At 36.4% G+C, this 14,655-nt stretch overlaps 2 protein-coding genes across 3 annotated transcripts; both read left to right on the forward strand.

The window, feature by feature from the left end:
* The first annotated feature begins 4,639 nt into the window (after positions 1-4,639).
* On the forward strand, positions 4,640-11,289 carry LOC113281500 (mannosyl-oligosaccharide glucosidase GCS1-like). Of its 2 annotated transcripts, none has more exons than XM_026530270.1 (22): positions 4,640-5,066; positions 5,163-5,236; positions 5,351-5,602; positions 5,821-5,995; positions 6,106-6,192; positions 6,330-6,398; positions 6,541-6,637; positions 6,930-7,012; positions 7,269-7,376; positions 7,460-7,581; positions 7,758-7,865; positions 7,963-8,036; positions 8,166-8,291; positions 8,428-8,495; positions 8,893-9,042; positions 9,123-9,173; positions 9,626-9,682; positions 9,794-9,946; positions 10,097-10,188; positions 10,270-10,379; positions 10,602-10,665; positions 10,789-11,289. In XM_026530270.1, exons 1-22 carry the CDS (start codon positions 4,770-4,772, stop codon positions 10,934-10,936), a joined length of 2,565 nt encoding a protein of 854 aa, XP_026386055.1. In that variant the 5' UTR covers positions 4,640-4,769; the 3' UTR covers positions 10,937-11,289. The 2 variants fall into 2 exon arrangements, with proteins under 2 accessions (XP_026386055.1, XP_026386056.1); XM_026530271.1 differs by having other exon boundaries at positions 4,938-5,066; positions 5,156-5,236; positions 10,789-11,141.
* Positions 11,290-13,311: 2,022 nt separating this feature from the next.
* Positions 13,312-13,971, forward strand: LOC113279003 (protein LATE FLOWERING-like). Its single transcript, XM_026527717.1, has one exon. It carries the CDS (start codon positions 13,312-13,314, stop codon positions 13,969-13,971), a length of 660 nt encoding a protein of 219 aa, XP_026383502.1.
* The last annotated feature ends 684 nt before the right edge of the window (positions 13,972-14,655 follow it).

The following is a 14,655-nucleotide window of genomic DNA, read 5'->3' on the forward strand; positions in this document are numbered from 1 at the left end:
GAAAATAGTTGGGCCTGGATTCTGAATCCCAATGAAGTCTTTAAGTCATTAACCTATAATGGTTTTAGGGAAAACCTAGGTTAAAGGAGAATCGACTCTAGTCGCAACTAGTATCACACATGAGGTATGGGGATTAGGTTTCCCAGTTGCTAGAGTTCTCCCTTATATAATCTTCAAATCAGGATTTGATAACTTTGGAACAAAGCAATCAATATTCACCGTTAGATGAAACCTGATTCAAGATTCAAGCTAATATCTTTTCACTGTTAGATGGTCTTAGCTTGTTACACACAAATGGAATATACCTTCATTTTGATATGGGTAACCGTACCTAAACGTGTGCATTTATTGATTTATAAATGTATTTGTTCATGAGTATGAAATCATACTTAACTGATTTTAGTACTTGAACCACTTAAGTTTGCAAACGGGTACACAAACTTATGTTTCAGACATTGGTCACAAGCCAACAGTTTGCAAACGGGTACGCAAACTTTAACTCCAGACCGAACTCAGTTGAAACCGTTTGTGAACGGGTACACAAACTTGGTTCCCGAACTTCAACAGTTAAATAAGTTTGCGAACGGTATGCAAACTTCCGGTCTTGAATTCCGTCAAAACAGTTCGTACACTAAGTACACAAACCGTAATGTATCCAGACATGGGTTTTAGCTCTTAACTCCCATTTCAACCATTGAAACATTCTTAGAAGACGACAATAACTGTCTCACACAAACTACCAGCTTATAAGAAATTTTCAAGTGATCGAATGATCAATACGAAACATTCTGAATCTACATCAAATGACTATCTCACACAAATCATATAAGATGTTACCAAGTGATTTTCACATGATCATCTTTTGAATTTCGTCAAGAATAATGATGAACGTAGTTAAAACAAAAAGCTTTCCAACACATATTTCGAGAAAGATATAAGCGAGTTAAACTCAGCTCGAAATATCAAATATGTATAATATCAAAGTCTATAGAGCTATATGACTTAGTCTTAATAGAAGATAGAATATAATAGACTTCTGAGTAATAAATGAGTTCAAGTCTCCACATACCTTTTGTAGATGAAGTTCCACAAGCTCCCCTTATTAGTTCTTCGTCTTCAATCGATGAACGCCGTGAAGTCCGAAGCTCAAATACACATTCTATCCTAATCCGAGACATAGCTATAAGTAGACTAGAAATCAAGACTTATAGTTTTTACAACTAAACTTGACAAACAAGCTTGAGATAACAACGCTTGCGAGTTCGACCGAACAGTGCTCTAACGCGTTTCTTTTGTAATGAACAACTAATTAGAATTTTCTTCTTCTTATCTCTTTTTTCTTTTTATGTCTCATTTTAGTTTATAACAACACTGATCTTTTTAATTTATTATAATAATTTTTTTATTATTGGATAAAGAATATTACATTAACTAGTTGGAAGCCTAACAAGCTAAGCTCCAACAACATACTACTACATTAATTGAACAGGTTGCTGTGCTAGCCTACCAGCGAGCCTCATGGGTAACCTAGCCAAGGAAGCCGAAGCGGATGGGGGGGCTGAGATTTTTTTTTTTTTTTTAATTATTAGATAAAATTATTACATTAACTAGTTGGAAGCCTAACAAGCTAAGCTCCAACAACGTACTATTACATGAATTGAACAGGTTGTCGTGCTAGCCTACCAGCGAGCCTCATGGGTAACCTAGCCAAGGGAGCCGAAGTGGATGGGGGGGGGGGGGGGGGGGGCTAAGATTGTAATGGGGGTAAAAACTGATTCTTCTGAAAATGGTAAAATATAGTAGGTTGATAAGAAACAAGTCTAAAACCCTAATCAAATGTACCGCACATTAGTACTTTAGATTCGAGAGATCAATCTATACAATTCTTGCCTAAACCAAAAAATGGTCGTTCTAGTGTTGCTTTGGTCACAAAGGAAGGAGAAGGGTTGATCTTAGAGAGAGAAGCAGAAAAGGTGTTGAGATCAGAGTGATGAACTCTATAAGGTGTGGTTGTTTATGACTATGCATCAGAAGATAGAACTTGCTTGTAAAGTGTAAGATGTATGTTTTCTGTGTTTTATGGATACTTGTGTTGGTTTTCGATTGGATATGTTAAAAATCTATTTGTATCAAGTCATAGTCGAACACCCTGATTTCATAGGAAGTTGAGGTTGTAGAGTAGTGAAGAAGTGGAGATCGTGTGAAAGTGATGAAAACCGTGTCCCTATTCACAAGAAAGGACCATCCGGTTCTGTATGCATTACTCTTCTACTCTTGTTAACTGTCCGCCTTTCCTGACACTTTTCCATAATGGGTGCATTACACACCATATGTTGTAAACGGCAAAACCAATACCCCGATGAACATCCCCCATTTGTGACATTGTTGATGTCTCGGGTGAAAAAAATATAAAAGAAGTCGACTTGCATGACTAGCTTGACCTGCATGACTAGACAGACATGTATCTCTAGGTTGACCTGTATGACTATGCTAGCAAGTTGCATCACGTGGGTGATGAATTTTTGTGAGAAGTGGAGAAGAGGATGCATGGTTACCCAAAAACTACTGTTGGTCGTGTATATGAGACCTGCACATTTTGACCAATCACGGACGAGCTATGTTACAGGTGGGTGATGGCATGTCAAGTCTTATATGACTTGCTAGAGAAGTACTCAAGAAACCGTCAGGTGGTTCCCTTGATTAAATAACTTATGTTACTAAGTTATTTGAATGAATTCAATAATGTAAAGTATCGTATTTGGTTAAGCAATTCTTTTTTAACATCCCTATCCTGACGTTCATGCTCAATAATCATTTCGTGTAATATCAGACAACATTTCATTATTAGGTTCAAGTCAGATTGTTGCCAATACGTACAAGGTTGATCTGATAAATCAAACTTTACCTTGCAACACTCCAAAGGCATGCTCGATATCCTTTCATTTAGCCATCTGATACTTGTTGAATCTTACCATTTCTGGAACCTCCAATGTATGACTAAAAGCTTGTACAATTGTACTCTACTTTGGATAGATATCATCGTCTAAGAAATAACCCATCTTGTATTGGTGACCATTGCTGATATAACTGCATGGCGGTGCTACACCCTTTAGCATGTTATCAAAAAGGGGTGAGTGTGCCAACACATTAAAATCTTTATTTGACCCAGGAATTCTAAAAAAGCATTCCAAAACCATAAATCATATGATGCCACCGTCTCTAACACCATACAACGGTGTTTCTCTTTACCCCAATAAGTTCCTTGCCAAGCTATCAGATAATTCTTCATGGCCACCGCATACAATCAATACTACACAGTATTCCTGGAAATCCTCGTTCAACATTCTAACCTAGCAAAAGTCATCGACACTATCAGATGTTGTACTTTTGCACAAAAATTTCATCACGACAACTAATTTCATATGTGGAGAATGCCCTATAACATCTGTTGCATCCGGACGTTGATGCCATTCTGGATCCACTTCAAGTAATTTTCCTAACAATTTTTCAAATGAATCTTCCTTCATGCATAGACGTTGTCTGAATTGTCTTGAGGTATAACCGGTTCCAGGTGTGAAATAATTATTCATCATTTTTGCATCATACCACACTCGATCTCGAATAATTGCATGTCTGCACCTCCCTAGGGGCAGGTTTCCGAATAATACACAAACGTTCTTCCAAACACAATTGTGTAAATATTAGCAGAGCTTTTTTTCTTCATTACCAGAAGTATCCAAATAGATTTCGTGTTTAATTCTCACATAAGCACACATTAGACTCATTTTGTACCTTTGCAAACGACAATTATAGTATCAATTTCTTCATACCATACATGAAATAAAAGTCAATCAATATTAACATCAATAGAATAGTAGTTTACAAACATTTCATTCAACAAAAATTAAGATATGCATCGCAAAACAAGTAATAATCGTGGATTTTTCACTACATCTATATCTTAGCTTTGTTATTGACTTACATACGAAATACCTAATCAACTTAGTATCAACAATTTCATCAAAATAATAAAAAAAAAAGATAACTTGGAAACATAAAATTAGAATAACTTACCTTTGATGATTTTCTGGATGGGATTCTAGTTTGAAGGATGCAATGGAATCACCTTTGAGTATGGATAAAACCTTTTTAATTTCAACCAACAAATCGCAAACAATCACCATGAAAATCAAAAAGAGGGGAAAATGGTGTTTGTGAGGGTTTTGAGAGGAAAAAAGCAGAGGAAAGAAGAGAAGTGCCAAATCCGAGCGCCTTTTGGATGGTTATACCCATGAAACGCATACTAGGTTTCCGTTTTGGTCAAGTCGACGAATTAACTCAAACAGATACACAGCTTGGCACTATTTGCGCGGAAACTCAGTTTACGTACCGTGTACCCAAGAGATGCTACATCACTATAATGAGGTTGCCTTTGGACTTTTTCCCTTAACTTTAAATAAGCTATAGTTAAGGGAAATGGCGCACCATAGTGCTTCGCCTTAGCCAACCACTACAATCTAGGTTGCTTGCAGCCCCCACTGGTTGCTTGCAGCCAAACTTTGGCTTGGTGGATCATAGTGCCACATTACCCAGCAAAGTGGTCGAATCTCCCTGCTGAACAATAAGTGGGATAGTGCATGTTCTCTCTTGACCAATCTCGTCCCTCACAAAAAAAAACTGTTTCTCTTTTCCCTCTCTATATCTCTAAAACCCTAATTCCAAATTCTTAATCAAATGAAAACATAAACGTGATTTCTCAAAACTTCGAAATGACTGGTAGTGGTAGAAAAACTACTCGAAGTAGGATCAAATCGACAAACAACAATGTCGATGAAGACGACCACAACGATCGAAAATCAATCAAGAAAAATCGAAATGGGGATCCCAACTCAATTAAGATTATGAAAGTTAATCTCAAGTATTTATTAGGGTTTGGTATTTTTGCGTCCCTAATTTTAATTCTCTTAATTTATCATCTCATTCAACCAAATGAAGGAGAAAGACAAGTTGAGAAACCTAGGGTTATAACTCCTTTTCCTGCACCAAAGATTATGGATCTTATACAGGTTACTAAATGAGATATTCTTCTTTCAGTTTTCAGATGTTTAGTTTGTGATTTTGTATTTTTTTATTTATTTTGGATGGTGTGACGAAGATTGCAGTTTCAAGGTGATCATAAGGAAAGCTTGTATTGGGGAACTTATCGCCCTCATGTTTATCTTGGAATTCGATCCAGGTATATAACTGATATTTAACTGTCAGTTTTAATGTTTTGTCATTTTGATAATTTTGGTGCAAATTGACACTTTTGATTTAGAGAATTTTATTTTGGACTATTGGGGTGATTTAGGACACCGCGGTCATTGATTGCTGGGTTAATGTGGATCGGTGTAAAGGATGGGAGGTACGTTATGCGACATATTTGTGAGGATTCTGATGAGCTCAGTAAGTATGGATGGACACATCATAATGGGAGGGATTACGGGCGTCAAGTTATGGTTGATCATGGCATGACGTTGACGACTGATTTTTTGAAAGTGAAAGGGGATGGTAGTGGTTATGGAGGAGATTGGGCTGTTCATATTGATGCACAACATGATAAGTGAAGTTTTTGACTTTGTTACTAATTTGTGTTTTATGCTCCTCTAAACTGTGTGTAACTTTAGGTGAACATGGTTTTTGGTTGAGAGAATTGGAATTATATGAGTGCCAGCATAAATATGACATCAATATTTTTGTTAATGAACTGATGAAGATGTGTATCTTACCTCATTGCCTTTGGTATTCTTTGGTGAATAATGATTTTATGGTTACTTGCAGATCTAAACTTGACGAAGAATTACTGGGTACTGGTCATTTTTTCTTCTATGTGGCAGATGAAGAAGGAAATAGTCTAATCTTAGGTAGAGAGAAACTGGATACTCATGATTCATCTCTTTTGGCATATGGTACACGTAAAGATATTGGAGATTGGGAGTTGCATACAGATTCAACGGTATGTGTTAAGATATCTTGAAAGATTTGTCCTCCACTTGTCTATATTGATCTCGTGATAAATTTGACTTGGAGAATCTAAATTCTGACTATGAACTTCTAATTTTGCAGGATAACATGGAAATCCATTATTCTGGTTTCAGAACTCCTCATTTTCACAATTTAACTGAACTTGTGTTGGGAGCCCTTGGAGCTCATGTATGTATATTTTGTGCTAGTAGTAGCGTGTTTACACAGCATTCATTGTATTCCCTTGCAGTGCTGTTTTTCCAACAAAATATTAGGCTATACTAAAGGACACGTTTTTCTGTCTTTCTGATTCATATCTTAACCAGGCAAGACGGGTTGGTTTACTACAGCTACCAGACTCATCTGATAAAACACCCAATGTTTTAGTGTTTCAGGTCCGTAGGTCCTTCTTAATCATTTATATCTCCCTGGATATACCAACTTTCTCAGTTTGTAGTCTCGCACACTTTGTTATGGATTCTATCTGATATTGATAAATTTTGAAGTTCTCACACTTTTTATGTTTCCCGTATACAGATTTCTGCAAAATTTCCTTTCAGAACAGATATTGCTTTTGTATCTGGAGCTGGTTTAAAACGTTCAAGAGCTGAACAACGTCTCAAGAGCATTACAGGTGTTTTTGTTATAACTAATACTTGCCTTTATTATTTAGCTTTTCCGCTTATCTGTTATTCTATGGATATTTCAAGATAGTATTGTGATGCGTCCCCATCTCCAACAAGTTGCATGTTTCATATGTTACAGTTCTCATGTACCTTTAACTGCTTCCATGAATTTCTATCTAATGTATCATATGTTTCATTTTACATTTAACTGATTTTATGAATTGCTGCTGATGGAATCACATGCTCCAGTTCTTAATTACACTTGACTAATATCATGAATTATTTGTGAATCTTATTCAGGAACTCTACTGAGTAATAAACTGATTGAGAAACAGAGAGATTTTGAAGACAAATATATAGCACTATTCAATTTAACAGACAAGGTATCCTATCCACAGCATCTTAATTATTTAGTAAGCAATACTCTTTTGATGGTAGACTTGCTTTGTGAACATAATATATGAAGGCATGCTTTGTACCAAAATGTTGCTTATCCATTTTCTTCTTGAATTTAAAGAATTTTATAGCGCATAAATGGCAGAGGTGGTATCTATACAGATCATGAGATTATGACATCTTTTAATTCTATAATTTTTATTTTGATGCTTAAATAGTTCCAAATTCATTACACTCTACCAGGTTGAACCCGAATCAGTGACTGTGGGTAGGGCGGCTATAGGTAATCTGCTTGGTGGTATTGGCTACTTTTACGGGCAATCTAAAATTGCCCTCACACAAGATTTGAGTGTAAGTGTTAAAAGTTATTTGGCTTTGTTAAAGAGATTTAATTGATTGCAAAAATTGGTAACATTTTTCATTCTCTCTTGCAGCGTAAGTATGGGGAGGATTTTGTTTCATATTGGCCAGCCGAGCTTTACACTGCTGTCCCAAGCAGATCCTTCTTTCCAAGGGGGTTCTTATGGGATGAAGGTTTTCACCAACTCCTAATCTGGTTAGTTAGCTTGGCACCAAGAATTATTAGCTATCACCCCATTTTTGGGCTGCTTGTGACGATTAAGAAATATATATCCATGTTCTTCTATTTTGGGGTTTTATTCCTAGACCCAGCTATTTAATTAAATGTGTTTTGTTGCATGGTCTGAACTCTTTTGTTTACACCCTGAATAGCCGTTGGGACATCCAAATTTGCTTGGATATCATTGGACACTGGCTAGATTTGATGAATGTTGATGGATGGATACCCCGTGAGCAAATCTTAGGTGCTGAAGCTCGGAGGTGATTTACATATTTACAAGCTAAAACATGTGTATAATATCAAAGATTCATTTATAATAATGTTAAGCCTCACAATCTTATTATGGAATATCTGCAGTAAAGTACCTAAGGAATTCATTCCTCAGCACCCAACTAATGGAAATCCACCAACTCTGTTTCTAGCTCTACATGGTAACTTTCTTGACAACATCAGTATTTTGGTACTCCAAATCCTATGCTCTTCTTTGGAATATGAAAGGCTTCACTCCACCAGTATATAATGACAGCACCACTTTGAACTTGTGGACTTGCCTCTTTCAGATTTGGTTCGTGGCATAAGTAGAAATAAATTTACTACTACTGAGATCAATGAGGTCTCTTCATTCTTAGATAGAGCTTTTGTTCGTCTGGAAGCATGGTTCCAGTGGTTCAATAATACACAGTCGGGTGAGTTTGACTATAGTACTCGATCACAAGCCTGGGTGTTAGAATCCATGACTTCACGTCTTATTTGGATATCTCTGTTGTCCATATCATCTATTAGATGATTCACGCCCAAGTTCCTTTTGATTTTAATATGTAGGTAAGGATGTTGGCAGCTATTACTGGCATGGCAGAGACCAAACAACAATTCGAGAGCTAAATCCAAAGGTAGTCTTTGCCACAGCCTTTCTATTATCCGGTAAATATCAAGTATTTTCCTCTTGTGTTGCTGAACTACTTTTATGGTTTTTCGTTTGTCCTGGTAACCATGTGGTCAAATTAGGATCCAAATATATGACAGAGATCATTTCTGTTGCATGTGTTTGATACAGATATATGATAGTCCTTTCTGTGGTCCAGTTCAGTTGAGTACTTTTTCAAAGTTCCTTTTTTCTAAGTTTCTAGTATTAGGAACAGATACATAGATTGAGAAAGGAATTTTGTTTCCCGGTTTTTTACTTGCTTGCTTGCTTGATTTATTTAATTTTATTATTAGATGGTCGAATTATCGTTTTGTTTTTCCGTGGTCATGTTGTGCAATTAATGTTGTATATGGTTTATCCAGACACTGTCCTCTGGGTTGGATGATTATCCACGTGCATCACATCCCAATGAAGAAGAGCGCCACTTGGATCTACGTTGTTGGATGCTTCGTGCTGCAGATTGCATGAGTTCCATCAAAGTGCTTCTTGGAAAGCAGAATGATTTAGGAAAGGTATAGTGCTGCGAGAAATCACCCCATAAGCGACGAGTTTCATTTATTGGATTTTAAAGCATTGAGTTTTTCCTATGCAGGAATATCAGTCGACGGCTAATCTGCTCTCAAATTTCGAGCTTCTGAATCAGGTATTTTCTCTTTTCTATACATCCGGTGACTTTTGCATTCATCATTATCAGGTCTTTTATCCCACTGCTTGAGGTCAGAAACATATACGTTGTCAAGCCACAAACCCAAAGCGTTTTAGAATTATGGACTGGTAGACCATTGAACCTGCACTGCTTTATATTTGTTCTTTGGTCGCCTGTTTGATTTTTCTGTTACATCACTTGCTATTTATGACTATTAATGGAAATGCATGTCTAATTTTCTGATCCATGTTTTTTGTCTCATTCCTATTTTCGATATGTTCATTGCTAAGTAACTTCTTTCCTTCATCGTGTATATTCATTTTACTAGACTTGTACATCTAGTATATTCCTATCTCTATTATATTCATTGCTATCTTTACATGTGGTGTCTGTCTTGTACTTTTTTACTACACTTCTTCTGAAATTATAAATATCATAATTATTCATAGATGCATTATGATGATGTTGCTGGAGCATATTTTGATTTTGGGAACCACTCCGAGAAGGTATGTGTAATTATATCCCCAGCTAGTTTGGATTTGGTTTAGTAAATATTTTCTTATATTTTGTTTTTGAACTTGTTTTAATAATCACAAGTCTGAACCTAATACTTATAGGTTCACTTGACTTGGCGACAAACAGAGACCTTAAACAGCAACCATGCTAGCCGAGAGCTTACCCGAGCAGTTACGGAAAGGCCACAACTGAGGCTGGTTCCTCATATTGGTTATGTCAGCCTTTTCCCCTTTATGATGGGGCTAATTCCATCTGTAAGTTTTCGTGGTTCACATATTTTTCCTTGGTGAGGTAACACATTCTCCAGAAGTTATACTGTTCAGCTTGTTCCCTGTGCACTTTGATCTCTTTTCCCGTCTTTGGATCTCTTAATTTTATCTCTCCCCTCATCATAAAATGTACAGGGTTCACCAATACTTGGAAAACAGCTCGACCATATTTCCAACAGAAGCACATTATGGACAGATTACGGACTACTCTCTCTAGCTAAGTCAAGGTATTGTTATCCTTTGAGTAATCTGCTTATTTGATCCTATTGAGAATCAAAAATACTAAAACCGTTAAATATTTCAAGCAGCACTTTGTACATGAAACGCAACACGGAGCATGACCCGCCATATTGGAGAGGCCCAATATGGATGAATATGAACTACATGATTCTTTCAGCACTCCACCATTATTCTCTAGGTATTCACAATCTCTTCTGCTATGTTTTGTCTATCTCAAAGTTATTAGACGACAATAGAGATGGATACCTGCCCCAAAAAAATAGCCATTTCAAAAGTTCGAGAGATGATAAAACGTTTTGAAAGGTTTTACTAGTAGATAAGGTCAATACTCGTTGAAGTATTTGTCGTCTGTTAGATAACGTTATTTGATTATCTTTGTTACTTCTTCTTATTTTCTTAGAGGATGGACCTTATAAAGAGAGAGCGAGAACTATATATGGTGAATTACGGCAAAACTTGATCAGGTATTTTCTCTGTTCTCTATGAAGATATATTAGATGTGGGGAACCAATCTCACCTTACATAATCGTTGAAGTGGACTTTGTCAGGTAATGAATCATCAGCACTGGCGTTTGTGTTTATTGCAGGAATGTAGTCGATAACTATTTCAAAACAGGGTATCTGTGGGAGCAGTATGACCAAAAGAAGAAGGGGAAGGGTAAAGGTGCTCGACCTTTCACGGGTTGGACTTCACTTGTTCTTTTGATCATGGCAGAAGCTTATCCTGAAATTTGAAGCCTTGAGTTTTGTAGATTTTTTTCTTCTGGGAGGCAAATGTTTTACTTAGAGAAAATCACTTCATTAGAGAGTATCGTAATATTTAACTACCATTACAGATTTAGCCAATCATGATGTACATATGTATGCTTCATGACATTAGAATTTTGATTGTCAAAGGGATTTGAAGCCATGGAAGATAAAGTCTTGTTATTTCGTACAACCGCAACAACCCCTAGGATGAAATTCTATACATACATTATAATAAAGCTCATCAAGCTAAACATGTCCAGTGGAACTGTAGTTTTCTTAGCATTGTTATGTAATATCAAACCTCAATGATTATGACAGAATCATACGGTGTCCAAATCTATTATGCGCAAGGAAACAAGTCTCCATATCTGAAATTATCAGCCATGATATGAGCTTTTTTATTTAATTCTACATGAAATGATGATTCCTTGTGTTTGCAGTTTGGCTACAAGTAGTCAACAGCTTAATGTCCGTAGAATACTTATCCTAAACTAAAGGCGAGTAATTTCAAAGTCTGCAGTGTCATTTTTGGAAAATACAAGTTTTGCTTCTTTTCTATATGCAAACACTAGCACTCTGATGGGCTCTGTACGGTATCAAACCAAAAATGTACCATGTCAAGCATCAAGCTATGCTGACATGGAGTGTTGCTATTTGTGTAAAGTGCGGGTCTTTTGAAGGGGCACAAGAACTAAACACAAGTTATAATAATACCTAACAAGAAATCTCATATATAAGCACCTCTGACAAACTCAAGTACTTAAACAAATCAATCAAACTAAACCCTATGTTGGATGGACAATGTGTGAGAAAGCAGTCACCGGAAACCAAAATCTCACTTGGTCAAAACTCTAAACACATGTCCGGTACATGCCCACACTTTATTTCTATACAGAATTGAACAAAATACATGGCCACACTTATTAGGTTCATATAAATTTACAAGTAACGTTAATGAAGAAGTTTTATCGTAGTAAGGTACTGACTATATGCCAAGGTTGTTATGGGGACTCAAGCCGATAAAATATATGAAGCTTAGAAAAGAAATCATACATGTCATGCTCAGGCTCATCCTCTCAGGTATTGTACGTTGTTCTTCTTTGGAAACCATGGGTCCATGAGATGAGACCCTTGCTGAAAACTTATGTAGCGGAAAGAACCAGGTGGCTAACCTAAATGGTCATGAAAGATGTCAGAATATATAACTACATGATGGAGTGGCCAAATCATCAGTGAATATATATCCTCCTTCGTGTGCATGTGTGGGTCCCATGATCATGTAAGATAATCTTCAGGAGGAGGAAAGGTTGATAACCTGCGTGAATTGAATGTTTCATGGAAGAGCAAGGAAAGGGAGATTGAGATTTGAAAAATGTTAATGGTTGAGAGAGAATGTAGTACATCACCTTCAACACCCAACCGTCCTGGCCCCATAACAGAAAATAGTACGTACACTCACTGCCCAGTGCCCACACAGAGAGAGGGGAGAGAGAGAAACGACGGGTTTGATTTTCTGTATCAATTTTGTCTTTTTCTGGTTGGTGAAACTTCCCATTTTATCCTTTTATTTCTTGCCGTCACTCTTTCCTCATGAATAGTCGTTTGATCGTCCTTCGTGGCATCCCAGTAACAAAAACTAAAACAGATACCGGATTTAATTTAGCTTTCTACTCTCTAAACTTGTTAAGAAAAAAAGAAAAAAAACTGGCAAAGCTTACATTTGTTTCGAAGCTTTTAGAAGTAGTACTACCTCTCTAGTTAAACTAAATTGTATCCCATCAGTAAGGGCCAAATTCAATTCATCAAGTTATAATCCAGTTATTATGACTCGTACGTCCTAGACAAACTTACAAGAAAAAGAACTAGAACCACTAGAAATTAAAAGCCATGGGGGGTAAGTTCGTCAAAATGTTAATTAAACAACCTGCTATCACATTCCGTGTACAACTCACTTTTTGCAGCAACAACTTTTACATTTTCGCATATAATATACTAATACTAGATTACTGCTAAAGCAGTGAAGGTCGGCCATGAAAACGAACTGTTTTTTAATAAAATGATACTGAAATTGATCGATTTCAACGGATCTGATGGCTATTTTAAAGAAATTTGAACTGTGAATCTGTTTGTTTAATGGCGTTTGACTGAAATCTGTAATCAATTTGATTGATGATCCCAAGTTTGAGCTTAATTTCATGAAATTGTGATTTTTCCAGAAAATCAATTTCAGTTTCTCTGCACAAACATTGTGACGGACAAACTCACCATTTTTTCATCACTAAGGGACTCCTTCCTTTGATCGTCGTCCAATAAGGGTACCCCACCACTCTTTCTGCTCAGAAGAAGAATAAGCTTCATCAATGGAGGAATCACTTGCTCTCTATCATGATTTTCTCAACATGCCTTCTTCTTCTTATTATTATGAGTTTCCATCTCCTACTACTACTACCACTGCAGATCTTCATGATCATCCCTCCTATGAAACTAACACCAAGACAAACAAAAGGAGGAAGAAACCACCACCATCGCCATCAGGAGCAGAAACGAACAAGAAACTATTCTCGTGTAATTACTGTACTCGTCAATTCTTAACTTCTCAAGCATTAGGTGGCCATCAAAACTCTCATAAGAAAGAAAGAGATGCTTATCGCAAAACCCATGGTGATATTAAAAGACGTCTGCTCCCCATCAATAACAATCCTTATTACTACTACATACCACCACAAATAACACCACCACCATCTTCATCTTCGTCACCTGTAGCAGCGTATGATTCTTCTCATCATCAACAACAGTTTTATTGGTTTGATCGCACTAATCCTCAACAATTACCCACTGCTGCAGAGAATCACAACAATATCATTTATCAGACTGGTTATTCCCCTCTTCCTGACTCATTCTGCTCCGAGTGTTATCAGTATGATGATCATATTAATATTCCTACCAACAACAACAATATTATTAACAACAACGATGATGATGATGAAATCAACAATCTCGATCTTATCCTTCACCTATAAATAGGTTTCTCGAGCTCTCTACAACTCTCTTTCTTTCTTCTTCTTTTTTCAGTTTAATGGTTATTGGTAGTAGGATTTATGTGGGTTTTGTCCTGAATGAACAAGCATGTAGGTTCTTGGTGATGGTGATTACGAGGGATATGTTTTTATTTCGGCATTTTGATATAGATTAGGAAATTTTGCAAAATCGAGGCATATGTACCGATGGTGAAGATTAACAGCAACCAAATATTAAGAATTTTGAATTCATATAGGAAAATTTCAGTTTATTATTACGTTTTGTGGAGATGATTTGGACAAGAAACTTAATGGTGTTCAGTGTTTGATGCATTGTACTCTAAATTTTTTCTGTTTTAATTTCTAATCAATTATCTCATACATCTCATACTAGGTATGATTTCGAATGTTTGTTAAGAAATATATTTCAATTATGGGTGGATTTGATAACAATACCCTAGTTGGATATTATATGATATAAATAAATGAAGATTATTGAGGTTCAATCAGTAGCTAGGTAGTAAGTATGATCGGTGAATACTGAATTCATGTTTTCTAATTACTATAAGTTATTCATTTTAGTATTGATGATGATTTTGGAGTTTTCTTTCATTTTTTGTAAGCATGAACTTTGGAGTCTTATGATTTCCTCCGAGCCCAAACCCAGCCCATGTCAAGTCCATTTCT

Source organism: Papaver somniferum, chromosome 5 (genome assembly GCF_003573695.1).
Source record: "Papaver somniferum cultivar HN1 chromosome 5, ASM357369v1, whole genome shotgun sequence".
Lineage (NCBI taxonomy): Eukaryota > Viridiplantae > Streptophyta > Magnoliopsida > Ranunculales > Papaveraceae > Papaver > Papaver somniferum.